The following is a 27,084-nucleotide window of genomic DNA, read 5'->3' on the forward strand; positions in this document are numbered from 1 at the left end:
GACTCCACCTTCGCTTAATCACAATTTCTCTGCTCGTTGCTCTTAGGGTTCAACACCCCGTTGCTTCCTGGCCGGCTTCGTAGCGTTATTACGCATTACGCCCTCCCTTTCACATTACTATTGCATTCCCCCACGCATGCCCGCCGCACCATACCTCTCCCTCCATATACCATCATCGCACTGCATCAACTGCTTGTACCATCAGACATACATCTACTTACAATCTGCATCAACTGCATACACCTCTGACATTGATGGAGGAGCGGGGTTGGTTTATTTAGTAGGCCATACGAGCGATTAATATTAGTGTACCTCGATCTCTGAGGCCCTTAATTCGAACTTTGTCAGAAATTAGGGAACTGTGCATCAAACGACCCTAAGTAATCAAGCGCAACGCCAAAATATCTTAGATAAGGTCTGAGAAGAAAAAATCGGTATTGATAGGTGGTGGTCCAGCCACTAGGCCGCTTGGAATATCAACCTTCTCTCCGGATAGGTCTAAATAATTTCATGTGAGAGACACCAAGGAGGTCCTACAAGCAGATAACATACCGAGAAGTTTGATTTTCAAACCGATCTCTGTCAGCGCATCGACGTACCCCTTGGTCTCGTCCGAGGTGACGTGCCCACTGTCTCGTCTTAGCATGTTGAGACCGTCGGTCCAGTCGGCCCATCTGCCCTGATCAGGGGCGATGTGGTCTGCAATGGATGTGCCGTCGATAGAACTGATGATTGAGAAAGAGAGTGGAGAAGGCGTCAGAGGTCCAGCGGGAGGGAGGTCATACTGCTCGCGGAGAACATTGGGAGGAGGTGCACAGGTGCCAGTGGTAATCTCTGCTATCGAAGAAATCTCAACGCGATCGGGGAGGTCCTCAATTCCATTGCGAACTGGGAATTTGACCGCGCTATCGACGTAGTTGAGATATTTCGAACTGTTGTCCTAGACATAGAGATGAGGGATGAAATCTCAGAAGACCTTACATACTTACTAGTCGCATGAACCGCCATGGCTTCGCAGGTCGTCGCATGACATCCTTTGGCCCAGCATTGCTGGGAACAGCATTCATGAACCAGGCACCCTGCATCATGCAGTGAATGCGTTGCTGCCTCACGAACTCGAATGACTCCTTGTATAGTTTCTCCTTCAAGTTACTGTGACGAATGCATGTATGTTAGTGCACGCTTTGAAAGGTACCATCCACGAGTACTTACCGCACTGGGACCTTACTCAGCAGTTCATCCTCCGCTTCCAGCTCCTTCATCTGCCTATCCCTCACAGCACGATATTCGGACTCAACAAAGTCATGTTCGACCTCATGCCACTCCTTGACGTTCTCGCGCTTGAGCGCTACATTCACTCTGAAATACAGTCAACCTCATGAATACGACACGCCGAGTATGCTCACTGGCTACGAGCAAGGGCAGCGATTCGAGTAAAATCTCCTGCGGCGGAACCGCTCTCGTTCCACATTCGCAGGAAGAAGTGCGTTGCTAGTGTATGAACCCTGTAGAAGTTCAAGAAGAATGGCTGGAAAGTAGTTGATGTTTGATCTGTAACGTGTGAGTGCGGTCTGTTGTAACAGTTTGAACAAAGGCACATACAGCCTGGCGCAAAGATGGCCCAGTGTTCCGAAAGAAGCTCAACAACCTCGTTAGATGCCTTAGCAATAGGGCATCTCCGCTCTTGTGGCCGGCTGAGCTGCTCGAGCACCACCTAACGATAAAGGATTTATTGAATTACAGTATGAGAAGAAGATATTGACAAGCTACCTTTGAGAAAAACTCGGGATCTTCTTGCACAAAATTGCGCTAAATGGAGTCTACTTAGGTCATGTTTGTGTGCGAGTCACGACCCACCTACCATACAATCCAAGCCCAGCACACCCACTTCAGTGAATTCCTGAATGAGGTCCTCGCTAGCGAAGCCGACTTTTCGCCACTTGAACACCCCGCCTTCAGGATCGACATCTTCCCTGACCTTGCTGCTCTCCCAGATGAACTGCAGAGCTGATGCATGTGCTGGCTCAACTTCCGGCTCTACGAGCGTGACCATCTTTCGATGAGTCACCCTTAGCATGTTGGCTTGAAAGTCCAATATACATGACGTGAGATCGTCAACGGTATGCGACGACATCAGACGCTAGAACGCGATCTCTTCAGTATCCCACAATAATGAGTGAAACTGGCACTCACAATGACAGCCTTGCGCACGTTCAGGCGCTCTAGCTGAAAGACAAACTCATCCCATTGGTCATCGCTCACATTGGACAGAAGCGAGTTGATGAGCATCATACTGGAAAGGACCATAAATCAAATGTACTCGTTTTGCACCTACAATTTCTCACCTGTGGAGAGCCGTAGCGGTGTCGGCGCTTCCCAATCTACCGACAACCGTTTCCAGAAGCCCCTTTTCCCGACACATTTGTTCATAGACGACGCGGAATCCATAACAATACACAGAGTCGGGTGGGGCCGCTGGAGCACCCGTGCTTGAGCTGGCTGCCTGAGGACCAGCTATGACAGAAGGGTCCGCTTCAACCAACTTCTTGAGTATAGCAGTTGCCGGTCGACAGACGTTAACGAGCGATTGAGGGGAAGACAGGATCTGAACAATTTTGAGGATGAAGGCACTATCTAGGTCTGACCAGCCGTAGTCCAGTTCCATGAGGTTTTGCATCGCAGTCAATGCGTACTTAAACAAAATGAGAACTTTCCCTAAGCAGTCACTTAAAGCTTACTGCGAGAGTATTGCCGTGTTGAGTGTTGATGACATCAATCAACACTCTCAGTCCATCTCGGTAGAGGAACTCTTTGGCAAATTGCTCTTCCTGTAACAACGATGGCGTAAGCATCTCCCATGATAGATGAAGACGAAATATACCCTTAGGAATTTCTGAAGGGAGAAAAGTGCGAACTTCCAATTCGTATTCTGACCCTCATCGTCGCGGGCGTACAATTTCTCAATGATTGCGGCTGCTTCAACAGCGGCGGAATTTACAAGCCTATCAAAAGTAAATCAAGCGATCTGTCAACATCTTGACAAGGTGCGTACCTCAGATGAGACTTGTTCTTAATCATTCTCCTCAGATTATCATTAGTGAGTAGCTCGCCATTATCGTCTCGCAAAGCGTAATTGGTTGATTGCGCCGCAAACTTGAGGTTCATGCAAAGCTGCCGTACGACATCCTCAACCGTTAGGGTAGGGTCGATACGCGCCCGTACGGTGGTACCATCCTGGGTCGTGACGGAGTTGGTAGGCACTAGGGCTGATTTCCTATTTCCCGATCCAACCCCGTTGGCGGCAGGTGGTGCTAGTGTTGAGCGAGAAGCGCCGGCTCCTGAGGCTGAAGAGGCGTGTTTGGACATAATAGAATCTACTGAGTTAAAGTTAGGTTAGACGTCGTGTTTCAAAGCGAGGTACAACGGGTTGGCGGTTTTGAGAGAGATCACTCGAAAGGGGTGTGTCATTCGGGAATCATAACGTACATTAAAAACAACTTCCTCAACTTCTAGTACAGATACTCCAGTTCTACAGCAAGCCAGAAAATGTTGATGTCGTATATAATATGTTGGAACACCTGTATGAACGCAAGTGAAGGAGGGTTAGCGAACAAGTTATGATATGATAAGGATGAGAAGATCAGAAAGCGAAGTTAACGTCCTATGTACGGTAAAGTACTCCGACTGACGTGCAAATAAAAATAAAAAGTGTATTCATCCGTTGGAAGGATGGGACAGGAACTGCACGTACCAGGGAAGCAACAGTTCTCTCCTGAAAACAAATATTATCCAGACTGGCACGTCAGCAATGACAAACAAGGGTCGAGAGCATAAATTGAGGGTCAAAGAGTTCAAGTGGACGATAACTCGGACTATGACGCGGGATTGAAGTACACGGTTTCGCAACAGCGTTCCACGGGTAGCCGAAGGTTGAGTCGAAGATCGATCTAATTCAGGGAGGAAGCGAAACCCAAGGTCCGCTCGGCTGGACAAGGAGGAGAACTGACTGAGGTAGAAAAAGTAGGCAAACCCAAGGAGGGGGGTAGTTGTGGAAGCGGTGAGACACAGAGCAAATTGTAAGAGATCAGAAGTGTTTGGACGTTTGAACGTGAGAGGATTGGTCGCATCTACTCTTGTCTGTCGACGCTGATCGATGATCCTCATCAAAACTATTCATTTCAATTTCAGTCCTCGCATACAGGGACAGATGCTTCGTTGCCTCGTCACCGGCACACCAGTGAAGACATAACCGGGCCTAATCATGCGGGGCCATCCAGAAGACCTGCTATGGAGCTTTAACCCCCTCGGCCATCTCTACGCAGTAAGCTATCTACAGCATTCACAGCAAGACCTCACTTGCCACCGGTATCGCAACCCTATCACTCCTGTGCAGATTTAGAGCTTCTCGCCGAGAAAGCCCAAGGACGCTTTGAATGCAACTATTTCCTTTAGTCTACTTATCATCAGGGCCCGTAGGCCAGCTCTGCTGATACCTGTGAGCCTTTGGACAGATTGATCCTGACATTGGACCGATGAGCGCGGGCAGGCGCTTTAGTGTCCCATAAATTGTTGTGCACCTGGCTCGTAAAAACAAACACATCGGCGTCAACGCCCCCAACCTCCCTTCATGAGCAATTGTACTCACCTCCAGACCTTTTCGACAGATGCACCTTCCTCTCCTTTAGCATCTAGCATTCGTTGGTCGCCTAACAAGCTTCGGCAAAAGAGCATAGCGGCCATGCATAACCTTTCAGCTCGGGTTATCAGGAGAACTAAGTCGGCACTTCTTGACGTCCCACAGCGTTCTGTATTTTCAACCAAAGAATCTACATCTAGCACAAGCGATCATCGTATTCAACGTATCTTTCGTGCTCGCTCGCTCCCGAATCTACGGCCAGATGCCACAGTAACCACCTTGTCTTCACGAGTGACTCCAGGTGGAACAGGGCCAATGACGTTTCCCGAGCGCCCAGCAGAAAACATAGCACCGTGTCCACATTTGATTCACGGAGTACAGGTGGCATTGAGTGTCGATCGCCGGTCGTCGAACTCGTCGTCTCTGGCAATGCCTAATCGGGACTATAACGTTGGTATGCGGAGCTCAGAAGGCAGAGAAAGCAAGTGTGCGATGCACCCTGATGACAATGGGGTGAACTTTCTATCGGAAACGGCCAAAAGGCCACCTTCACAGAACGACTGGCAATTGGATCCCGAGGATGATGGCGACGATGACTTCTGGGCCTCAATTGTAAGTGCTCTACAAGCGCCATTGACTTTAACTTGCATTTTTACTTGAGCACGTCCAGAGTGAAGCTGGTGATGAAAGCAGCATCAGACAGAAAGTACCCGCAAGTAGCGAAGCAATTTACGAATTACTCAACCATGTAGAAGCGTGTCAAGATGATACCGAGAGAGTGCTGTCAGACCTTGACATGGATCCCATTAGTTCCCGCTCACCATGCGCAGAACTTCGCGTTCAGTCTCGAGTCAACCATGGTGACAGCCCGTATTCATGCTATCCAAACTCTCGCATTGTCCACTCCGGGTCAACTCTTTCCACCAGCTGTGTCCCTGAGAGCTGCAGATTCATCCATACACAGTTTGAAGACGCTCATCTTTCCGAAACTTCGCGCTTGCCGTCGCTACCAAATTCAGCAAGGAGTATACACCCTCTAGATCGTGAGAATGAAAGGTTCGAAGCTCCACTGAGGTTCATCAACAGCCTTTTAATGTTCAAGGTTCAACCACACTTTTGCAGACAACAAGTCGCTGAAGCAGAGAAGCCCTCAAGCTCACATTCAAGCTCTCGGTCCTGGCGGATGTTCGACCTCAACCCACATATGACTCCATCTGAATTCTTCTTCGCCTCGTTTTCAGCCTTTATGGACCACTTGCGGAATGTCGTGTCCTTCTCTCCAATACCGGTGTAGCTTTTTGAGAAGGAACGATCCGATATGTAAGCTGTACTCTATTTTCGAATGGATTCTGTATGCACAGGGCTGCTGGTTGTCGGACGAACTCTCCCGGATGCCTTGATCACTTTACATCGTAAAGTATTGTTGTTTTCATTCTTGTTTCTAGCTGCTTGTATGAAACTTTGTGTACGATATGGCTGTGTACAGTACATATTGCGCAAACACAGGTTGGTAGTCCATACCAAGTTCTCAGTTATCTTTCTGTCGGGAAATTTGGACTCCGGTTTTCATAGGAGCTAAGCACGGACTGCACCGCAGAGGCCAGCCACTTCAATGCAGTTTCTCTTTGTCTCCCTCTTCCATCTATTCATCATCACTACCCCACGCTCTTTTTTAGTTCTCTACTTTTTTGTCTATATTCCAATGGCCTCTCGTCATGCAGCGCGTCCTCGGGTACCTCTGAATCGACATCCTGTCCGACAAACTCTCGCAGACTCGTTCACTTTTGACATCCTGGACGTTCTGTCAACCGCCGAAGACAGAACCGTGCTACTCGACGAGTTCCCGCCTTTCTCATGGTCTGAGTTTTTCAGCCTGGATAAAACTGATCAGAAGGTCCCGCCATTCCCTGAAGATCGCTACTCCTCTGTCTTCGCTGATCAACTAGGAGCCTTGCCTGTGTCAGCACTGCGACATCCATTGGGTTCAAGCAAATTCGCTATGGAGCATGATGATGACAGTCTCCCCTTTCTCGTTACGATACCCACCGGACCGCGTATGAAACTGGTGGCGAAAGAGAGGATGCTTTTGCAGGCTTGGTTGGTGAGTTACGCTCGTAGTGTAGTGACGTCTGATTCATCCAACGACTTTGCCCCAAGAACTGCACTTCTTCCAAATGGGCCCCGCTACAGGCCCCTTGGGCGGGTGCACCTGCAACTACCTTTCCCTCTGGACAAAGACATCCTGATGGCAGGACGCGCATCCCTCAGAGAGTACAATCGCCACGAATCCAAGCAGACACGGATAGCTCTCCGACTTCTGAAACAACGGACGAAACCGCTCGCTCAAGCCCAATTATAGATGCTCTTCGACGGAGACAGGCGAAAGCAGCTACTAGAGAGGTACCTGTACTCGGCAGAGATCACTTTGAGCGGTTGGCTAGTGCTCAAGCTGGACCGAAACTTCCTATTGGGCCTTCTCGGATTGCCCGGCCAGTGCGCCGGCTTCAGTCTCAGACGGCTGCTCGAGCCGCAGCTACCACTTCTAGGCGCTCTGGCTTAGTTGTTCACGGAATACCCACCCATCCGTCTAGGGACGTTGGCTCCAGTTTTGGCGACTACATTATCACGCACAAGCTTTCTCGCACTTCTCCGTCTACTCTGTCGTCAAAGATCACCAGGTCTTCTATGACCATGAGTTTGAAACGCAATGGTATGATTGCCAGCACAACTCGGTGCACTGCCTCTTCGGGCTTGGGCCCGACTTCGGCTTCAAACGATGGGGGTTCTCTGCCCGATGGTGAGGGGTCTTCGAAGTTTGATATAAATCACGACCCCTGGGCTTTTATCCGCGATATTGATGCGACTCAATCGCGCTCCAGCGAACATGGCTCCAGGACTCGCTATGTCGCCAGTTCTATCAGAAGGTCATCTGGAGACTATGTTCTCAATGGCGTGCCCACATCGGTTACCCCCAAAGGAATCTTGAAGAAATCCAAATATGTCAGATTTGAGGGAGTCGCACAAAGGACTATTGAAGGACCCGTGGAGGATTTCTATTTCTCTGCCGACGTTAGAACGCCATCACCGTTTCCTCGCAGCTCAACTCATGCCGGAAACCTTTCCTCTCTCGGTCTAGACATGGACGCCGAGTCGCATATTGACCATATTTCTGAGTCTGGCCACGATACTGGTGTCTCATGGAATGCGTCCATCCAACAAGATGACGAGGAAGGGCCAATAGATGGATTGTCTTTCGCATCACTAGAGTCTGAGACGAATGCAGTAGGATGTTCGGTTAACTTGCGTGTCCTTCCCTTAAGGGTAAACAAGAAGCCAAAACCTTCTCCCGTGATGGACACCGTTTTGGATATCCGTCCTCAGAATGGCGACTACAATAAGGAAAACAATGTCAACGAAGCTCACGTCACGCCTCAGCAACCCACTCCCCAGGCAGACGAGAGTCCAGGGAAAAAATCGTCCCGAAGATCTCGCATGCGATGGGCATCCTTTGACGCCAGTGAATCGACGAGGAAATCATCTGGCAGTAGCAGTGGCGGGCTACCCAAGAAGATGAGTTTGACGCCCTTACGGAACATCTTCAAGTTGAAAGCCACATAGGTATAGCTTGTAACGCGTTCGTTTCAGACCACAACCTATATCTTCATCCATTCTTTACGCTTTATGGACCTTAATAACAGTGCCAATCTCTTCCTTACATTCCTCGCGTAAAGTGTTCAAGTCGCCTAAATAATACACGGTGCGTAGTTCATTCTTGTAACAGTCTCTACACAGCCAGTCCATCCATCTCCGTTCAGTACACCTGCGAGAAGGGCTCCAAGTCCTTCAGGTACTTGTCCCACCTGCCATCTTGCCAGGTGCTGAGGTCCTTGACACCCTGTCCTGGCGTTACAATCTTGGCCCAGATCAACCAAGCACCGAGGACACCATCGGCGTACGAGACGGTGTCGCCGAGCACGTAGGGGCCGTTGCCGTTCTTGGCGAGCCAGCCCGCTACCTGAGCGAAGCCCTCCTCCGCCTTGGCCCAGTCCGCGGTACGCGGCGCACCAAGGGCGGAGAACTCCTCGAGCTTCTTGCCGAACTTGGCCTCGCGCGTGCGGCGGAAATACTCCTTGCTGGATGGGTTCAGGACGGGCGCGCTGATGGAGAGAAGGAGCGGGAGTGCGGGGCTGAGCGCTCCGACGAGGCCGCCCTCGAACGCCTCAACAAGCGGCTTGGAGTTGGATGGGAAGAGTGTATTGAAGTTTCCGCCCGAGTACGTCTCGTCGAGGTACTCGGCGATGAGGAAGGAGTCGGAGACGACCTTGCCCGTGTTGGGGTCATTGATGATGGGCAGCGTGTACGACGGGCTGCCGTCGTCTTTAGTGCCGGTAGGCGCAGCACCAATTTGGAGGGCCAAGGCCTCAATGTCGGGGTACTCGACCCACTCGGTGGTGTAGGGGACGCCTTTGATGTTCAGGGCGTACCTACAGGACTCGCCGATCAGCTGTTCTGCCCCAACGTCACATCACAAGAACAGCTACACACCTAGTCTTCCAGCAGTTGGGCGACCAAGCGTTAATGGGAAGGGTGCTGGGGATGTCGTAGAAGATAATAGGGGCCATTGCGTTGGTCGGACGTTGGCCTGTCTGTGAGTAGCTGGTATTATCGCAGCGTCCTCAGAGGTCACTCTTTTATACCCAGCGAGATCCTCATAAAGGATACTGGTCCACTTCTGTCCCCATGACCAGGCAGTGGCCAGCTATTATCAGTCGCTCCGTGAGTACAGAAGTTTCGTCCAAGACGAAGGATATTGCGTATGCAGCGATAGGCCATAAACAGGTAGATTCATCTCCAGTTTCTGGATCGTTACCTACCTCGCAATGGATGGTGGACTGCTTTTGCTACGACTGCTGATCAATGTTTCTGGTCGCTGAGTCATATACACAAATTTCGCTCGATAGTTGATAAGGAAGGCGGTCGTGTTATCTGATGGAAGCTCTTCTATTGCTGAACCGTGGGTGGCTTATAAGAAAGTCTCAAAGCTGCCCTGCTGTGAGGGTATGCACGGCTTCCGAGTGCCACAGATACATTGTGTCTGATACACCTTTAGGCGACTTCTACGGCAATGGCCCTCCTCGACCTCTGCTTTGCATGCCTCGAATGGTGAGTCCCCGATGACCACCTCGAAGTCCTCTCCCCGCAAAACCGACGCGGAACGGAGTCCCGCCAACGGGGTTGAAACCATGTCCCCACGTTCCAGGTTCGGCGGGATAGTTTGTCGGAATGTCTGATTGTCCACGGTCAGATGGGAATCCCCCAGGCATACTGACACCTTCGTCACTATCGTCCTCAGCTTCCCTACGATGCTTATTTTTGGACCCGTTTAGAATATCATCTTCTTTATTGCGAGCGAATTCGCCATACTCACCTCCATGTCTATAACGAGCGCGCCCATGTGCCATCCCGCCGCCGTGACCGCGAAGCAGAACATATCTCTTTTCCGCTTGTACCCGTGGTCGAATCTGACCTCGGTTGGCTCAGTGGCTGCAGGAGGGTACGGGCCTCCGTTAGTCTGAGCGGTGAGCCTGTCCCTTTCTGTTCTGTATCCTCCGGGCTGGCCAACCTCAATCTTCGTCGGATCGCCGAGGCCCAAAGCACCGCGAGAAAATCCACCCCAGGTCAGCAGCTTGCCTGTGGAAGTTAGAGCTCCATAGTGGTAGTCCCCGAGAACCACAGATATGATGTTGTTGTTCTGTAGAGCTGGAAGTATCATTGGTGCCTCGTCAGGAGCTGTGGAACTGTAGCCCATGAGAACGACCGAGCTAGAACCTGTCGAGTATGCGACGAAGGTTTGGAATTGCGCAGTAATCTGTGGGATAGATGAACGTGAACAGGAATGCACCCACAAGGAGTGAACAAGTTACATGAGTTATCCGGACTTCTTGTGGATGTTCGAGACTCTGTTCCCCAAACTTCTGTTTAATCCGCTCAGTTTCACAGAAGAACGGCAGCTGTGGCTAATCTGAGCTTCATAACTGCCTAGAGGAGCTATGCACTTACGTATTTCCATGTTTCAGACTGAACGTTTTCCTCACTTGTCAGCTCGAATTTGAGAACATGGCCGTGGTTAGTTAAACCGATAAGACTTTGCTCCAAAGCAGCAATCTTGATCAAACTTATAGGTGAGGTTTCTCGGCGTGGAAGATCGCTCGGCAGTGGAGGGAGTTGGAATGGGTCTTTCTGCAGAGTCCATGTTGTGCACGGAATGGTCTGGTCGGCCGTGGCATGTACCTTATCGTCAGATTCGGCTAATATCAATTCTTGCTGGGTCACTGTTGCCTCAATCTCTTCTGAGAATGGCCACCACACAAACACGTCCCCAGAGGCCGTCAGGACTGATGAGAATGTCCATCCAGATTCAACACGCAGCGGGGTGGATAAGTTGAAGGGGTGATCCAGCGAAGAGGCAACAAGCTTGAATGGTCTCCCCCAAGAGAGAAACGCCCATACGTCACCATTCCCGTCCAAAGTAGTTGCATGTAATCTTCCAGTACTGCAAGTGCGGGATGAGAGCTTTACATATAATGTCTCTTTCAACTTACCTGATAATCCGTGTGGGCGCCGGCATATCTAGCTTTAAGGGGGTGGGAGAGGTCTTTCGCGGCTCGGAGAAACCGTCTCTCTGCAGGGCTGATGATGTCCCATCGAGTGTGCCTAGAAAGATCCGCGTTCGAGATGATCGAAGCAAGGAAGTGTGAGCTCCTTACCCCATACATGCACTGATCCTCGCGAGTCCAAGGCAAAGAACGACCTTGATGCAGCGGAATCGGATTACTTTTCCGTGGACAAGGGAAGGTACATACATGCCAGCGGCAGCAAGGTTGACAATACTGACCCCTGGAGCCATCCGTAACTGGCAGGGCATCGGAGCATCGCCCACCCTTGCGATGTCACCAATCTTCTGGCCAAGCCTACCATTTGCAGACTGTCTAAAGGGAGGAAGAAGGCAAGTATGATCGGAATATCAAGTGCAATGCAGACGGGCTCACCCCCAGACGAAAGTTTTGGGATAGCTCATCCCTCTGTAAATGAATTTCCATCCATGGTCTCGTGCAGTACGTTCATCTGAGAAGTTAAAGTCCTCCTGTAGTTTTCTTTTCCAAAGCAACTCGTCGTTACAGAGTGAAGCAAAGAGCTTGTTGGTGGACGTGAGATGAAGAAGGTCACGGAGAGGGAGGATAGGCAAGAGGTTGTCTAGAAGCAGCTCAAAGGGTAGGTCGGCGATCTTCGTCATGGCGAGATGAATAGTTTGTGCTGAGGTCAATGTCAAAGAATGAGATGATAGTTGAGGACAAAGGATTTGGTACTCTGGCCAATGACCGCGGGCCTGTGGCTGCGAGATAGCGGAGGGCCACAGGGGTACGCGGAAATGATGTCACTCCGCTTCAGAACCGAGACCCGAGGCCGAGGTGGCAATAGCCGTTTTTTGCCCACGTGCATCGACGCCAGTACTAGTAACAGCCACAAAGCAACTGAGTTTGAGAAAGCTGTTTGCATGTCATTCAAGTTTATGACCTTGTTGTGATCACAGCTATGTAGGCTCTGCCAGAGTGAAACATGTAAGTATCTATGTCAACTCTTCCTTGAACTAGCCATTTTCGACAGCTCGATAGCACTAAATATATCGTCACTAGACCTAATCGCCTCGTTCACTGAGGTGAGCGCTCACTGCCGCGCAGTTTGTCGTCCCATGTAAGACGACGTTTGAATTGACATCGACGGCGACCAGTTTACGGTGACCTTCATACTAAGTGCAGAAACATACAGGACCTTTTTACCGTGTCCCGTACTTTACCCGTACTGCTCGCCTTTCCGCACTCACCGGTGCTGACTGATAGCCTATCAACTCTACACCGACTATGTCCTTCGGGCACTATTTCCCGCTCACTGGTAAACATTGGCACTTCTCCCCAGTAATCCGGGGAGCGAAGCAGATCTCTGGAGGCGGCGGTACCTGGATTCCCGAGATATTCGATCGGCGTTCTCGCACGTCACCCTTACCCGCAATGATCGGTTCGTTCATTCGTTCGTTCGTTCATTCAGCGAGTGGTCCGTAACTAACTCCTATCCACAATTCGAGTATTTTCCCTACTTGGATTATCGAACAATGACCCACAGACAGGATCAATTAGCTGATTTTTGATGCTCATGCTGTACTGCAGCCTACTGCAGCAAGTTGACTTCCGCCAGTAAATGAATAATTTCTTGGCGCGCATGACAACGGTTGTCCCTGGTCACACACCGGTTTGGGTTTTCGCAAACAATGCAATGCATTAATGCAATAGCCGCCTTACATTGGCGCTCGCTCGAAGAAGTATCGGTGTTGACTTTCGCCCTCTTGGCCGAGTCACTCAGGCACATATTGGTTCAAGTTGAGCCACTCAACTATAGGCAGGTCGATCGCTTTCGGAACTTTCTTCGGCCGACGGTCAAGGTGAACCAGTCCTCTGTTGGTGAGACTGCGGCTGAACTCGTATCTAGCATTTGTTTTTGCGAACTCAGACGGCATGACACAATCTCTGCCTCAATTGTCATATTTGATCTTACTGGCTAACGCCACTATTCCACTTGCTGCGGCCAATTCCGCCTTTGAAAGTCAATCAGAATGCTAAGTTGCTGCGCAAACTTCAGGCACCGAAAGTCGAAACACCATTTCCGACAAATGCTGGTCTAGTGAATAAGATCGACTTTCAAATGGCGGCAGAGCTTTGTGGTGGCAATGTCGTGCAGGCACGCCATCGACGATGTGCGCGTTCTTCATTCGTATCTTCCCATGCAAACCATTCTTTTCCTCATCCTACTCCTACGCCGACTACGGTGGCGCAAAATTGGCTTCGTTCGGGAAAGACGGCGATTGCGCGAGCCATGCTCCTGCTGTTACCGTCGCAATGGGTGTGCGCGAGTCTTGCCCTGTGTCTGTCAAACATGTGCGCTCGAAGCAGAGCTTCTCTGCTAGCCCATGTCAACGAATATGAACGGCACAGAATTACTATATCCACAGGACATAGCACGACGCCTCTAATTTCTCCATGCCATTCAAAATTCGCACTAGCTCACGGACAACGGACCCGGCCGCCATATCAGCGCCATATCAGAAAGCGCGACCGGACCACCGTATAGATCGACGATGCCCGCGTCCCATGCGTGGCGTTGAGAAGTTCATTGCACCCTCCCGATAACGTCGTGTCCGTAGATGGCGCTCCGAGGTGCCCATGAAGGTGGTTACACAGGTATTGTGACCGTGACAATCTGATAAACTCTAGGCGGGTCGAAGGGCCAGCGCCGGCGTTCTATGCTATTAGCTGAGACTCCGACTTGGATGGCTGTGGTGCGACATGTGGTAACGTCCAAAGCATGGAGATAGTATTGGGTTTGATGGGTTTGTGTTCAATGAAGAAGTAGACGCCGGACAGACCTCGACAGGTCGGTGGATACATCGCTAGTCATAAAGTGTTTATACCCGATTGTCGAAGCATTAACACAGCGTCGTTTGTGTACGGACCTGGGCCTTAATATTTACTGAAGTACTAACATCAGGGTATGGATCTGATAGACCGCCCATTTGACTGAAACAGCTTCTATGCATACGCTTGCAATGAACTCATTGTTATACAAACATCGGACCCTTCAAGCTGATGTTATGACACAATGCCGGGTTCAGCGTGTCTTCCAATTCTGGAGTTGCGGTCTCCTCGCTATGTTGGTAAGCAGCACGCAAACACACATTTACGCAGGTCCCGATAGGGGTTCGTGAGTTTGCAACTGCTATATTTATCTAACGCGGACGCGCGCTCAACGCGTCAGTAAATGGGTCCGCAGCTTCAACGCAAACGCCAACTTCGCTGAAACCCGAGTCGCTTTACAATTCAAATATTCATCCTTCACCTTGATTTGACGCACCATATTCTTGGTCTCAAAGTCAGGGTGCACTCACCATCAGCTATCGCACCAATGAGATCATGAGCCACAATCTACCAACGTTAGACAGCTTCAAAGTTTCTGAGCAGAGTCGATGTCGAGATGTTCTTTACAAGGGATCTACAGCATGGCGACTTGAGCGAGGCTTGAATGCACAGCGCAAGCGTTTGTGAAACACTGAGTTTCGTAAGTAATAAATGCGGGTTGCGATCGATAGGGGCTTTGCGCATGAAGTCCATAGCGCTCAATTGCACCGCTCATGAATGTTAATTCTTCATAAAGTAAAAAGGGCACTAGATAGTTAGTACGCTGAGGTGTCAGTGCAATGGGGTGCAGTACACAGCTGCCTCCGATCGATAATTCACTGAACTGCATTTTGAGGCGGGGCCGAATGACACTTGCGACAGCGTCGTGGGTTTCGGGGATCCTCACGTTTCATGCGCCCAGGTGAGATGACGACTGACAGACTTTAAGTAGAAAGTTATTGCACCAAGTGGCGGTGGATCTCGGTGAGTGGTTCGGTGGTTCAGTTAAAGTAATGACCTCGGTGCACGGCATATACGTAATGCATGTCTGCACTTCGACGCGAACGTTTGTGTTGGCATTATGCATGCTGTCATGATGATCATGAGAAACACCCGTGAAGCTGGCTGGGAGGTAATCAAAGGTATACAAAGTCGGAAGGCCGCGAAGGCGGAAGAAGCAAATTGACTTCTGTAAGAACTTTCTGCGAACATTGATGGTCACGGTCCGTCTCAAGTACTGGCTAGTACTGGCCGCCATGAGAGGCGTCAACTTGGCGTCATCAGCGAGCGCTTCAGGTCGCTTGGCGGCACTTTGAATTGGCACGAGACTTTGTCGCTTCGCATTCTTCGGCCCTTTCCGCACCCATCTGTCTTCGCGTAGCTTCGGGTATCGAAAATGACATGAAATCAAGAATGCGCTGATTTCAACGACATGAGCGTTGACAGCGGAAGAAGCTTCTGCACACACGACGTGGGTGAGTATGGACCCCCAAGCTTTTTCAGGTGAGATTATTTCGGAAGATCATAAAACTACAAATTAATTGGCCTGCCAAAGTGTCAAGAGGCGCTCAGCGGCGCGGCGAGAATGCAAGGAAGTCGGCGAGTGGGTCAACAAGTGCGCGCATATCGTGAGAGGAGAAGATGCATCGCAGTCGGCTGATGGCACGTTCGAAACTTTCAGACTCAGTGACGCGAGTGGCGGAAGCTTCTTGCAACGACGTCGAAGTTCGTCGAAGCTGACTGGGTAAATTGTTGAAAGACAGCGAACGCCGAAAACAGCAGTCAACACCCGGCACATCCCGGCACGCCCGGTGCGGGGTCGGAACATCCACCTGACGCAATATGGTGATCCCAGCTTCCTGTTCTAGATTTGCCGTTTTCTGGTGTGAAGCCCACGCGAACGTTACGTTGAGACACAGCGTCCATCTCCTCGAAGCAATGTGCTGCCTGCTTCGAAAGCCAAAATAAGCCCAAAGAAGAACTGATCGCTGGCCGACCATCGTGCCCAGGATGCTCGGGACCTGTGAACTTGGAGGACAGCGCGATTGGCTCGGACTCCGAGTCTTGGACAAGAATAATCATGCGATGCATGCATTCGCGTTCGGATCCTCGGAAGAGCAGTAGGACAGAGTCGGGCCACAGGACCAAAGCGGATGAATCATTGACATTCGGCGAGCGATGCCGACTGACCAAGTGACAAGAACTGGCACTCTTCTCAAACGCTATCAGCCCCGGCCTTCGCAGTCGAAGACGGCGCCTGGGAAAAAGTTTGGATTGGTGAGAGTCGCAATCAGCGTGCACAGATGTCTGTATGAAGCACAGAAGCCGAGCTCGACAAAACAATACATACCATCACACAACAATAAGAACGCTCAAACAAGCAAGTCCACCCGATGCGGCGGGCAAAGTTAACTTTAGATTCGTAGTCGCGTTCTAAGGTTCGCACTCTTGTGTATGACTGGAAAACGCGTTCAAGGGCGCATATCCATGCGAAACTTATGCTGACAGACAGTGAAAGAATGAAGCGTCACGTTGAATCCTGCTGGTGTTGGTGGAGTGTGATAACATTGGAAACATCCCGTCCGTCCCGTCCGTAACATGACCTAGCAGGCTAACAAAGATGTGTATCATACTTGTACAAGATAAAGAAAAATTAGCTGCACCCCCCAATTAGACTACTGTACAGAGACAACTGCAGTATTGTGGTGATAAGCTAGGCTTGTCATGGTAGAGAATATAGGAAAACTGTATACAGTAATGAGATCATATGTAAAATAACTATATTGACAGAGTGTGACGCGGCGAATACGAATTGCGGCGCTAGCAGCCGGAAAGATCGATGCGAGATAGAGAAGCACGTTGCAAAGTGTGGACTGGTTGTAAATTTGACCATGAACCTCGCGTCGGGCGGGTGCTGATGAAGGCGGTCCAGTCCATAGGGGTATCATATTGCCGCCATTCAGATTTGGCCGTACCCGTCGCGGGGCCGAATATCGGCGTGTCCTGAACGCGGCCTGCTGTCTCCCGAATACAGGCTATGTCTCCGGTCGACAGGATAACCGTTGAGAGAGTCATGACGGGAGCTGGGGCGAGCATCATTCGAATAGAGCTCGTAGCTGCCACCCAAATAAACGTCACTGCCGTCGTTGGCCATGGGGTTGGACTCATAGCCAGGAAGAGGTGTTAGGAGAGTGCTATCGGGCGGAAGTCGGTTCAAGACGGCGTTCGAGGGGTCCGCGGAAGGATATTGAAGTTGCTGGCCAGGCATGGAGGAGTAGCTGGGCTCAAAGGCACCAAAGTGATCACGGCGTACAAACATGCCTTCCCGAGCAGTAGGTAGACCGTATTCGTCGGCCTGGTCGTGGTGATAGTCGCCGTTTTGCGCCAAATGTTGGCCGTACCTGTCTATTCGGCCCATCTGAAGTTGCTGTTGGTGGTGCATGTCATACGACTGCAGGTCAAAAGAGCCTCGTGAGATGTGGAAATGGTCCTGAGCGGCGGCAGTCCTGAGAGCGCGAGCTTCGGCCTCCTCCTTCTTTGCCTTCCGCCACTGCTTGCGAAGCTCTTTGAATTCTACAGAGGAGCTGATCAGCATATCTGATTAATCTACGGTAGAACGGAGTCGCAAGTGGAGAAATCCCCCACCGGCCGTGCAAGTGGGCGAGGCGAGAAGGGTTTGGTTTATTTATTTTAATTTTACTCACCGTTAGGACTTCGTTTCGAACCGTGCTTCTGCATCGTGACATGTGCGTTGAGGTGGTTAAGGGTTCCGTACGCTTTGGTACAGCCAGGCCACGAGCATTGATACAGCCTTTCAATCTCGTCGTATCGGCGGCGTGGGCGTTTCCTTACGGCATTCCCGGGAAGTGCAACGAACGAGTACTGCTTGCTATTTGGCGTCCCTCCTGCAGAGCCGCTGCTGCCAGAGTGCTGGTGCTGGTGAGACTTTTGATCGGCCAGCGAGCGGTTGCCTAACACGCTGGAGGACGTTGACGTACCCGTACCTGGTGGTGACGGTCCGTAGTCATCGGTGTATGTTGGATAGGCGCCGACGCCGGCAAGAGTGAGGCCGGGGGAGCCTTCCCCACCAGAAAAGGTCGCATTTAATGGAGATATAGGCTCTTCGAAGCCAGTAGCTGTATAAGACGGGAGAGCGATGGGCTGTTCTTCCTCCTTCCATGGCGATCCCGATTGATCACCAGAGCTGAGCGTACGGTGAAGGTTGGATGTAATGTAACTCTCATATGACCGTGGTGATGTGTGCACAGGTGTGAACTCATGCTGTAGTTGCTGATAGCGCCCAGACCCTGCGATATTGACGGCTGGGGCAGAATGACCGTTATAGACGGGGCCGTGGACGGAGGGCTCAGACATACGACGCTGATCGTGTTGAGGGTAGTGTCCAAGTGCTGTCTTGTTAGGACCCCGTAAGTAGCGATCTGTAAGGTTTGTCATCGAGTACCGATCCATATTGGGTTCAATGGAAGGCTCCGGGGGCGCAAACGTGTCCTGATGATGAGGCGCGCTGCGTGGTGGAGGGAAGGAGGGAAGATGAGCCTCGACAGAGGAGGGCGAGGACGAGACAGGACGGGATACATCAGCGCTTTGAGGAAGCGTGCAAGGAGGAACTACATCATCATTTGAAACAGGATCAGAGTGCCGAGACGGATGGTATGACTGGAGGTGCGACCGGTACGCGTGCTGGGCAGAAGAAGCAGAAGCATCTTCGAACAGCTGGTTGAGACCAGAAGAAGCGTCTGGTCCAAGTCTCGCTACGCGGGGACTATAATGGTAGTTGCCCGAAGGCGAGGACGCCGAGAAGAGTGACTTGTCCAGGTTGTCTGCGGTAGGGTTGTAGGAATTGAGGAGGTTGGAGAGGTTATCAAGCGTAAAGGCAATACTGCTCCGAGGCTGCTTGGGAGAATGATGTGGCGGCTCGAGAGGGAGAAACGGTGGTTGCTGGATAAGAAGGTCAGAATGCATGAGGGACAAGAGGGTGGCGTGTTGAGTCGCTCCAGACCCGACCTGAAAAATAAGAAACGGACAGATGAAGAGGATGGATCGAGTTTGAGTCGAACCGATCGGAAGCGTCGTTAATATACGGCATGCAGAGAAAGCCGGGGAAAGCGTACTTGCCAGGGTTTCGGAGCGGGAGTGGTCAGAGCGATGCGAATGTCAACGAGACTAATCGTGTGCAGAGCCGGCGGCGCCTTGGAACGCGGAATGTTATGGAGATATGACTGTGCAACGATACGGAGACTGGTAGGAGACTGGCCCGGGCAGGCTGGACGGTCGGCGTACTTTACTGACTTGGTCGTAGCATCTCTGTTCACCCACCCCGTTGATCTGAGCATGTCCGATCTCAGATCTCTCCAATAACTTCGCCTTCCCCGTGACACGTCACGCAGCTTCTCTTCTCCATCCAACCAGATCGCAGATCCGGACAAGCCTCAAACACAGCTTGCCGTCATTTTCAAATTGACCCTGATTCCAGCTACTTGGCTCCTGCACGCCTTTCCCGGCGGGGTCACGCGTCAGCCCACCTTCCACAAAGAGGTATGTCACACCTTATGTCTTGTCTCCCAGTGCACCCGTCCCACCATTTCCATGAGCCAGCCCCCGGCGACTGCGCAGACAACCGCCAGACCAGACCAGGCCACCAGACAGCACCCTACACCACCAGGTATGTTCCCACTTTCTCCCAGCGTCCGTTTGCCCCGCTCGGGCCTGATTCCGGCGTCTCGCAATTCGCTTTCTCGCGTGTTGTTCTCGGCCCCGCCATCAGCAGATATTCCAATATCACCCGATTAAGCCTATCTTTTCTTCTTCTTCATCCATCCGGGCTTCCTGTTCCGAAACGCAAGCATCGTCTTCTTCCGCGTCTGTAGGTAACGATAACGTCATTCGAGTTTCGACATACATAGACCGCTTGATAGAGCCAAACCGCCCCGGCCTACGTCCGACCATGATAAAGTCGTTCGGCTCAATCTACGCTGGACCCGCTCAGCATTACGCTGCGCACGGTAGTAAATTGTCAGTTTCGTCCGGGCACAGCTCACATGCGCTCACATCCCTATCACTAATCCACCGTCCAAAATGCAAACATTTTTATCGCAAGATCTGAACGTCAAAGTTGGAAACCCAGCTACCGTCCATCTTCCCATCCTCACCTTCCAAACGCTCTACACACGTGGGCGTCTGTTGCCCCCCAGCTCTTTCGAATCAGGCTGACAAGCCAACGCCACCGGCCAATGGACATCGCCGCTTCGGTGGGCCTGAATTCATGCCGCAACGTCGACATCCCGCCTATCTTCATCGTGCAATGTGTAGCGCTGAATATTTTTTCATTTTCGTCTTGCGTTCCTTGCACCCTGGTAGATATGTTCACAAATGAGCCCGGTCTCCACGTCAATGCAATGTTACCTTTCGATACATGCATGACCCGGGGATCAGACGAAACTGTCACAGCATTTGTCCCTCAGCTCGACCTGTATGGGATCGCGGTCGCAGACACGGTCAGGCATCGAGAGACCCGTGACAATCTTCCCGCTCGGGCGGATGGGTGCATCGAGAGCTCACCCACGTATCCAACTTTACCCCATGCACCATTTGGATGGAAGCTCCCACCACACATCTGGATCCCCCGCAGGCAGCTGGGTTAGTCACTCAGGTCGCGCGCACATCTGCCCAATCAACAGCAAGGAGGTAATTCGAATGGAAGATAACTATCCAGACACTCAGCAGACACTCACGCCCACATAAAGGAACCCCTGGCGCCAGGCACACCAGCAAATCCTTGCGGTCCACCGGCGCGTTCATCGGAAGATGTCGCCTTCTGGTTCTAATATTATAACATGCCGATCAACTTGAAAGCCGTCACCACCAACTGAATTTTCTATGCCAGAATTATTTTGCCCTGGAATGATGATAAGCACATCTATAAGGAATTTTAGTTGCACCCTGTTTGTACCACTCGGTGATAAAACCGCCCGTAGATATTCAATAGATTCAGCTTGAATGTTTGAACGACGAAGGAGAGAGGAGAGACCCGTTGTCGGATTTTTGCTCAGAGACCTGAGATAAGGTTCTGTGCAGTCGGTTTTGGAGTCACAGTGGCGTACAAGGTTTACCTTAAGAAAGCGAGAAATGGATCACAGGCATTCCAGGAGGCATCCGAACCTCAAGTTCACCTGAAGCCAAGAAAGCCTTGGTTGCCCTGCAGATCAGTAGACGGTGTGAGTTGTGAGATAGACAATGACAACGACCTGCACACTGGGCAGTCAGCCAGCAACACCTGAGATCACGAAACAGTTCTGTACGGAGGGGAACGTGAGCGACAGAACACTGAGCGGAAGTATTCAAGATCGTCGCCAGTATTTTCAGCCCTGTACCTGGCCAGCCCCTAGAACCATATGACATTGAGTAGATCTATAGTTTAACCGAACCTGTATTTGTCTGAATTGAATATGCTTGCAATGCTGCAGGGCATGACGCTGCAAGGAACTCTGGTCTCGTGGCAGCTGGAAATGGTGCAAGAATCGATCGTGACGATAATGGCCATGATTCTATCCTCCTGATCTGGTAGTGACGAAAAGAACGGCTTGAGGTTGGTGGATCACCGAGAACCTCATCATTCATTGGACATCACGACGCGGCGAACAAAGTTTTTCATTTTGCACCTTCATCAACATGGATCAGCAAGTCGAAGGACCATCTGGTTAACATGTAAGTCGCTGCAAAACTCCAGCCTTTTTGGTCCTAAGGAGGCGTCCCCACTCGGATGCAGCCCGGGGAATTATGTCAGAATCTCGGACTTCGGGAGCCTAATCTCGACGAGCGTCGAGGGATATTGGGAGATATTGGTTGACAGCTATCTCACACCGAAAACCATATGCTCTGTATTATAACGGCATTATGGTCACTGAGAGTCGCTGATGCCTTAGTACGCGCCAAAGACGATGCTAAGGTCTGATCAGGTACAGAGACATTTGAAGACGTACCAACATATGCGTGCAATACGTCACTATCTGTCCGGGATGGCATGAGATCAGGATTGTTGATTGTTCACAGGTGGTGTACTCGCAAGCAATCGCAACCCTGAACTCTCCTTGTAGGCAAACAAAGCTTGAGACTTAGTCGGGTGAAACGTCTGGCAAAACATTCTTTGAGACTTCCTTTTTGGGAGCTGGAACACGGAAAGAAAAAGAGAGAGAGATGATTTTTAGGGTTTCATGAAGCAAATAGAAGGACACGAGAACATTGACGTCGGAAACAGAACGTTGAAGGTGGTGTTGAAGATTTATGTGAACTGTGAGCTATATGTAATCTATTGTATCTCACGTGACCCAGGCGCCAGCTCCACGCTCTTCCAAATGGGTGACCAACGGGAACGCCCTGGCTAGCCTACAGCTTTGGTCCTGACTATCATGGTCCGCTCAGAAACACCCTCAGCGAGCAGACAGACGCGTAACTCTCGTGGGCAGAGTTTGAGACGCTCTTCACGGCTGAAAGGCGAAGGTGAACGCTATGTACACTTTCAAGCACATGGCAAAGGCTGAAAGGGGGATACTGGTTTGGTAGTTCCCGAAACACCAATTGACGAAGCTCGCCACTTGAGAAACTCAAAAAGAAGAACGAGAGTTCAGGTGGTAGTACCAGCGCTCCCTCGGATCCGCCGCCCTCAGCCCGTGGGTTTGGGTCGGATTCGAGCAAGCAATACAAACCAGAGAGGCAGTCCCGCCCTCTTGGCTCCACCCCCTCGACATGTTGGAACCAAGGCGCAAGGGTATGGCATGGCAGAGGCATCTCAGCGTATAAGAGAGTTGCAGGAAGAATGCGCTCATTTAGAATCACAGCTGGCCTGCATGAGGGAAACGAAGAGTCTACTGACGCAGCATTCTCTCGAAGACGTAGCAAGTGCCAAGTTGAAGTCACTGGAGGAGCAATTTAGCTGCGCTCTGTGGGCCTTTTTGTTACTTCTCTGAAGCTTCACACTGAGTGCAGTTTTTCACACAGCTGCTATGAAGTCATGTAAGGCGATTCCTTCCCACTTTTCTGGTGCTGACCATTTGTACAGGGCTTGCCCGTACATTCTAAACCCTCTGTCTTGTGGTCACTCGTTCTGTGCGTTGTGCGTTTTGAAGTCGCTTTTCTCGCGTCTCCACAGTGCGTGCGGAACTTGGCACGAGTACGTGGAATGCCCGCTGTGTCGAACGCCCCTATTTCTATGTCTGGGATCGAGCCAGAGCCGAGCAGTTTTCCCTTTCACTCCAAACCGAGCACTTGATACCGTCATCGAGAATGCCGTGGACCTTTTGGAAGCCGATGTTAATGGATTCACGTTATCGCCATCAAGCCCTTTGATGGACTGGGCTGGTGATGGTTCTGCCAAAACGGATTGGCTAGACCGGCGAAGGTGAGTACTTTTTTCCCCGGAGAAGGATGGCTTATTCTCAAGGCCTCATGTTTTCTACAAATGCGAACGCATCCGTCATAGGAACGGGCGCGAGGAAATGAAATTTCTCACTTCATCGTGGGCACGCATGAAGTCGGTGGACTTCGTGTCTTTCAAATCCCGGCTCGGGGTGTAAGAGAGCAGAAGCCCGATGACAGCGGTCTTAACGCCTTTCATCACCATAACCGCCTTTCGTAATCTCCCGAGTATTCTCGGCCCACGTTGTAGCACCATCTTCATCATGTACGAGAGCCGTGCGCTTTTGCCTCGTGTCCGAACAATGTCATGGTATGACATTGACCAGGATACGACTGTTCTTGGAAAGAAACGTGGGATTCTCATTCTTGGGGATAATTGGGATACAGACCACTCGTATACCTGTGTGGACTTCTACATCTCCAAATTACCAGTTCGTCAAAGGTAGTAACACCGCTCTTTAAGCCCGCGCATCCCCAATATATCCTGAGAAAGACAAAAGTTATGTCAGGAAAAAGCGTGCGGCGCGACGTCGTGACGGCCGTGACTCACCCAGTCTGCTGGTGTGATCCAGAGATCTGCGACCGCCGACTCCATCTTAGCCAGCACGGCGGCGCCTTTCCAAGCAAGGACCCGTGGATCGACCCCCTTGGGAGGCGGAATTATTTGAACTTTTTCCATGTTAGGAACAAGCGGAGTAGCGATAGCCTGCAATCTAGGGACCTGATATGAAACAAATCTTTTCCAGAAGCTTCAAGAAAATCTACCTGCTCTCTAAAGCATGAGCCATACCAGGGATCATGGCACTGCCTCCGATAACAAGGACAGCTTGAAGGTATTTCCGTATTTTCTCGTCCCCACCTGAGGCTCTCGCACTGTTGAAGATGGCAACATCGAGTGGTAGTTTGCTGGCTTCAAAGCAGACGTCAATGGCGAAGCCGCTGGGGTTAATTGTCGGAGGTGGCAACTGCGGCGGGGCACTCTGACTGGGAGCTGGTGGGGGTACCGTGGATTTATCCTCCCCTTCAATGTCAACAATTTCCATCGGCGCATCTGCGGTTCCCTCAGCAGTCGAGTCCGTAGACGTTGATTGCGCTGGTGCGTCTCCGATGGAGGTGGCAGTGGAACTAAGTGGGACGTCTTGTTGCTCCTGTTTGGGTACAGTGTCTGATAAGAGGTCATTACTCCATCTTGAATTTTTTTATACGAATAAACGACGTTGCATACCTCGTGATAGGCCATTTTGGGCCTCCAAAACAGTCACCGGCGAGGGTAGAAGGTGTTGCGTAGATATGATCATTGCTTGCGTCTATTATTGTTAAGTTCGAGTGAGTAGGCCTATGCCAATATGAAACTTACGACGTGATCAGAAGGATTTTCTATGATTTCTTCTGTGACGTCCGCATGGCTGACCGGCCGAAACCCAACCCTCTTCCTGTCGAACTCAATGACGCGTGGCTCAAATATGCACTGGACAGCGTGAGTTAGAGGGACGATAAACATATGCATGGAAGATCGCACGCACCATCGGAGCCAAGATCACTTCATCATACGCCCGCAGCCCAAATTTCTCAGTGGGTTTCCCGGGTCTACGAACAACGAAGTCATACAAATTAAGAGCAACATCACCCTGACACAGACTGATTAACCGTCCCTTCCTTGCTATCAGGACTGAACGATCTCTTACCTCGGCCAAGGTGCATAAGCGCGCTTTCAGGTCTTCCATTACGCCCCAGTCATAGGACCGAGCAAGATTGATCTCGCGATACGGAAAGCTGATACGGTCCAGGAGCACGTACAAGAACTCAGTGACATCGTCCCCTCCCATATTCAGCGACATTCTAACGGACTGACAGTTAACGCTAGAAGCATACGCAAGACATAAACTGACCTAGAATCCGCAATCACGAGGCCTTCATCCACGCAGGCGACACTAGTACACGTTGCTCCAATATCGACGACACAGGCATTACTAATCCCTGCACCATATGTAGCAGCAAGGGATTCCTAGAAAGAGTATGGGGAACACCGATGGAAAGATGCTAGGCGAAAGTTACCTGCAGTACACACAGCTGCTTGAAACCCAGGTCCAACATTAGAATGTTCACATATTCTCGCACGTAATCTCTGTCGTAAAAGTCTGGGATGACAAGGATTACAGAATAATCCTAGCAAGTGGAGTCAATCTTACGTAGCTGGAAGTACGAGTCTGACTAACCTTGCACTGAGATTTGGAAATGGAAAATTTCTCTCTCAGCGTGTGTTCGATGATCGTGCCAATGTCGTTTGCGATCATCTGGATGGAAGGATAATCTCTCGTATTGAAGTTGGGTCCATACGTCGGCCACCGAACCACGTAGTCCAACACCTGCGGATCACCAAGTCGCAGGGCCTATAAGCATGCATCTTTAGCTAACTGAAAGATTATGAAGTGACATGAGCGTCTCACCGCTTCTCCAACAAGGACATCCTCATTGATCGGTTTCTGTATCCATTCCACCCTGAAAGGGTCATTGGCTTCAGGTATAGTTTCTGGTTTAAATTGGTCATTGAAAGACGACGCGATGCTCGCGGCGTTTGGTGTAACTCTGAGCTTATAGAAGCGCATACGTTCCCTCAAAGACACCGTAATAGATGCTAGCTTGGCATCGAACTAGGCATTCTTGAGTATGATATGGAGGTAAGTCGAATTGAGGGATCTCACTGGGTCATCAGATTCCAATTGCACAGCATACTCGTCACCAACCGGAGAACTGGTGGGGGGTGTAGGTGGAGAGGCTCTTTTGCGAGGCCGTGAAACCCCTTCCCTGAACTCCGGGGGGTGCACGGGAGGTTTCTGTTTTCGCGCAACAACAGTAGGTATAGAGACAGGGGTGACGTCAGATGCCTTGCCTATCCGCATGAGTTTCGATCCAGGATGTATGACAATGGTCTGAGATCCTCGTCTACCTGAGGACTCAGTGTTCAAGATACCAATAAAAGGCACTGTTTATGCTCTCACCGCTGGTCTGATACTTGTGCAGCTGGGTCAACTTCAGCAGCCTTTTGCCTCCGGGCAGCATTTCTGGCCCATAACGTCTGGCTGTCACTCTTCAAGTACGACGTACCCATATGCTTGGGATTTTGTCTATTGATCAGGCAAAAGAGATCAGAAGTTACAGATGTACTGTAAGAAACGCTTACGCCAAAGGGACATGAAAGGACGTATATCGTAGTCCAAATTCATCTTTCTTGGCATTGGGTACCCCTCGAGGCATAGTATGAAGCTCTAAAAACAAGCAGGAACGAAATTGGAGAAGTTGTGTTTAAGTTGAGGTTGAAGGACAAACAAATCCGGATCCCCTTGAATGAGCTCGACAACGAGGATTTCACGAGGTCAGATTCTGGGTTAGACGCGTAAGTAACACGCGACACCGCGACCTGCTATGTAGGCGCCCATATTGTTTCAAGATTTCCCCATTTATACCGACCTCTTATCGAAGAAGCCCACACCTTTGCGTAACCTGATCAATGAT

The 27,084-nt window shown here is 50.8% G+C and overlaps 8 protein-coding genes across 8 annotated transcripts; 3 read left to right on the forward strand and 5 right to left on the reverse strand.

Moving 5' to 3' along the window:
- Positions 1 to 406: 406 nt before the first annotated feature.
- On the reverse strand, positions 407 to 3,366 carry CONPUDRAFT_59390 (uncharacterized protein; the record flags this gene model as incomplete). The annotated part of the gene is made up of 13 exons (XM_007772255.1): positions 407 to 498; positions 553 to 940; positions 990 to 1,152; positions 1,213 to 1,359; positions 1,407 to 1,551; positions 1,603 to 1,714; positions 1,771 to 1,809; positions 1,862 to 2,140; positions 2,194 to 2,293; positions 2,346 to 2,692; positions 2,739 to 2,828; positions 2,882 to 3,002; positions 3,053 to 3,366. 13 exons carry the CDS (start codon positions 3,364 to 3,366, stop codon positions 407 to 409), a joined length of 2,337 nt encoding a protein of 778 aa, XP_007770445.1.
- Positions 3,367 to 4,144: 778 nt separating this feature from the next.
- On the forward strand, positions 4,145 to 8,397 carry CONPUDRAFT_145391 (uncharacterized protein). The gene is made up of 5 exons (XM_007772794.1): positions 4,145 to 5,248; positions 5,307 to 5,692; positions 5,931 to 5,956; positions 6,313 to 6,737; positions 6,794 to 8,397. Exons 1-5 carry the CDS (start codon positions 4,628 to 4,630, stop codon positions 8,252 to 8,254), a joined length of 2,919 nt encoding a protein of 972 aa, XP_007770984.1. The 5' UTR covers positions 4,145 to 4,627; the 3' UTR covers positions 8,255 to 8,397.
- CONPUDRAFT_127368 (uncharacterized protein) lies at positions 8,360 to 9,270 on the reverse strand. The gene is made up of 2 exons (XM_007772795.1): positions 9,182 to 9,270; positions 8,360 to 9,120 (listed from the first exon to the last, which is right to left on the reverse strand). The coding sequence occupies exons 1-2, from the start codon at positions 9,256 to 9,258 to the stop codon at positions 8,448 to 8,450; spliced, it is 750 nt and encodes a 249-aa protein (XP_007770985.1). The 5' UTR covers positions 9,259 to 9,270; the 3' UTR covers positions 8,360 to 8,447.
- Positions 9,271 to 9,630: 360 nt separating this feature from the next.
- On the reverse strand, positions 9,631 to 11,936 carry CONPUDRAFT_138468 (RCC1 BLIP-II). The gene is made up of 8 exons (XM_007772796.1): positions 11,686 to 11,936; positions 11,500 to 11,625; positions 11,404 to 11,447; positions 11,239 to 11,350; positions 10,697 to 11,189; positions 10,561 to 10,647; positions 10,065 to 10,505; positions 9,631 to 10,002 (listed from the first exon to the last, which is right to left on the reverse strand). Exons 1-8 carry the CDS (start codon positions 11,928 to 11,930, stop codon positions 9,754 to 9,756), a joined length of 1,797 nt encoding a protein of 598 aa, XP_007770986.1. The 5' UTR covers positions 11,931 to 11,936; the 3' UTR covers positions 9,631 to 9,753.
- Positions 11,937 to 16,807: 4,871 nt separating this feature from the next.
- Positions 16,808 to 19,038, reverse strand: CONPUDRAFT_107631 (uncharacterized protein). Its single transcript, XM_007772797.1, has 2 exons — positions 17,844 to 19,038; positions 16,808 to 17,712 (listed from the first exon to the last, which is right to left on the reverse strand). Exons 1-2 carry the CDS (start codon positions 18,607 to 18,609, stop codon positions 17,099 to 17,101), a joined length of 1,380 nt encoding a protein of 459 aa, XP_007770987.1. The 5' UTR covers positions 18,610 to 19,038; the 3' UTR covers positions 16,808 to 17,098.
- Positions 19,039 to 19,746: 708 nt separating this feature from the next.
- On the forward strand, positions 19,747 to 21,716 carry CONPUDRAFT_74796 (uncharacterized protein; the record flags this gene model as incomplete). Its single annotated transcript, XM_007772359.1, has 6 exons — positions 19,747 to 19,822; positions 20,028 to 20,165; positions 20,258 to 20,329; positions 20,518 to 20,796; positions 21,235 to 21,374; positions 21,624 to 21,716. The coding sequence occupies 6 exons, from the start codon at positions 19,747 to 19,749 to the stop codon at positions 21,714 to 21,716; spliced, it is 798 nt and encodes a 265-aa protein (XP_007770549.1).
- Positions 21,717 to 22,556: 840 nt separating this feature from the next.
- Positions 22,557 to 23,874, forward strand: CONPUDRAFT_138470 (uncharacterized protein). The gene is made up of 5 exons (XM_007772798.1): positions 22,557 to 22,656; positions 22,720 to 23,098; positions 23,155 to 23,169; positions 23,216 to 23,554; positions 23,636 to 23,874. The coding sequence occupies exons 1-5, from the start codon at positions 22,566 to 22,568 to the stop codon at positions 23,727 to 23,729; spliced, it is 918 nt and encodes a 305-aa protein (XP_007770988.1). The 5' UTR covers positions 22,557 to 22,565; the 3' UTR covers positions 23,730 to 23,874.
- A 50-nt stretch (positions 23,875 to 23,924) lies between these two features.
- Positions 23,925 to 26,837, reverse strand: CONPUDRAFT_83588 (actin-related protein). Its single transcript, XM_007772799.1, has 14 exons — positions 26,753 to 26,837; positions 26,571 to 26,696; positions 26,274 to 26,514; positions 26,019 to 26,222; positions 25,788 to 25,937; positions 25,627 to 25,737; positions 25,461 to 25,576; positions 25,257 to 25,410; positions 25,095 to 25,199; positions 24,929 to 25,039; positions 24,797 to 24,878; positions 24,337 to 24,736; positions 24,122 to 24,284; positions 23,925 to 24,055 (listed from the first exon to the last, which is right to left on the reverse strand). Exons 1-14 carry the CDS (start codon positions 26,824 to 26,826, stop codon positions 24,008 to 24,010), a joined length of 2,085 nt encoding a protein of 694 aa, XP_007770989.1. The 5' UTR covers positions 26,827 to 26,837; the 3' UTR covers positions 23,925 to 24,007.
- Positions 26,838 to 27,084: the final 247 nt, after the last annotated feature.

Source organism: Coniophora puteana, assembly GCF_000271625.1.
Source record: "Coniophora puteana RWD-64-598 SS2 unplaced genomic scaffold CONPUscaffold_9, whole genome shotgun sequence".
Lineage (NCBI taxonomy): Eukaryota > Fungi > Basidiomycota > Agaricomycetes > Boletales > Coniophoraceae > Coniophora > Coniophora puteana.

Coding starts and splice junctions, on each gene's coding strand:
- CONPUDRAFT_145391 (XM_007772794.1), top strand. CDS start 4,628: ATGAGCAATTGTACTCACCTCCAGACCTTTTCGACAGATGCACCTTCC. Junction 5,693..5,930: donor CTAGATCGTGAGAATGAAAG/GTTCGAAGCTCC, acceptor ATACCGGTGTAG/CTTTTTGAGAAGGAACGATC. Junction 6,738..6,793: donor TGCTTTTGCAGGCTTGGTTG/GTGAGTTACGCT, acceptor CTTTGCCCCAAG/AACTGCACTTCTTCCAAATG.
- CONPUDRAFT_127368 (XM_007772795.1), bottom strand. CDS start 9,258: ATGGCCCCTATTATCTTCTACGACATCCCCAGCACCCTTCCCATTAAC. Junction 9,121..9,181: donor CCCAACTGCTGGAAGACTAG/GTGTGTAGCTGT, acceptor CGAGTCCTGTAG/GTACGCCCTGAACATCAAAG.
- CONPUDRAFT_138468 (XM_007772796.1), bottom strand. CDS start 11,930: ATGACGAAGATCGCCGACCTACCCTTTGAGCTGCTTCTAGACAACCTC. Junction 11,626..11,685: donor CCCAAAACTTTCGTCTGGGG/GTGAGCCCGTCT, acceptor TCCTCCCTTTAG/ACAGTCTGCAAATGGTAGGC. Junction 10,648..10,696: donor AGTCTGAAACATGGAAATAC/GTAAGTGCATAG, acceptor GATTAGCCACAG/CTGCCGTTCTTCTGTGAAAC.
- CONPUDRAFT_107631 (XM_007772797.1), bottom strand. CDS start 18,609: ATGGATCGGTACTCGATGACAAACCTTACAGATCGCTACTTACGGGGT. Junction 17,713..17,843: donor TTCGAAACGAAGTCCTAACG/GTGAGTAAAATT, acceptor GCTCCTCTGTAG/AATTCAAAGAGCTTCGCAAG.
- CONPUDRAFT_138470 (XM_007772798.1), top strand. CDS start 22,566: ATGGTCCGCTCAGAAACACCCTCAGCGAGCAGACAGACGCGTAACTCT. Junction 22,657..22,719: donor TTCACGGCTGAAAGGCGAAG/GTGAACGCTATG, acceptor CTGGTTTGGTAG/TTCCCGAAACACCAATTGAC. Junction 23,555..23,635: donor GATTGGCTAGACCGGCGAAG/GTGAGTACTTTT, acceptor CATCCGTCATAG/GAACGGGCGCGAGGAAATGA.
- CONPUDRAFT_83588 (XM_007772799.1), bottom strand. CDS start 26,826: ATGCCTCGAGGGGTACCCAATGCCAAGAAAGATGAATTTGGACTACGA. Junction 26,515..26,570: donor GCACAAGTATCAGACCAGCG/GTGAGAGCATAA, acceptor GTCCTCAGGTAG/ACGAGGATCTCAGACCATTG. Junction 25,200..25,256: donor GCTTATGCACCTTGGCCGAG/GTAAGAGATCGT, acceptor AGTCTGTGTCAG/GGTGATGTTGCTCTTAATTT.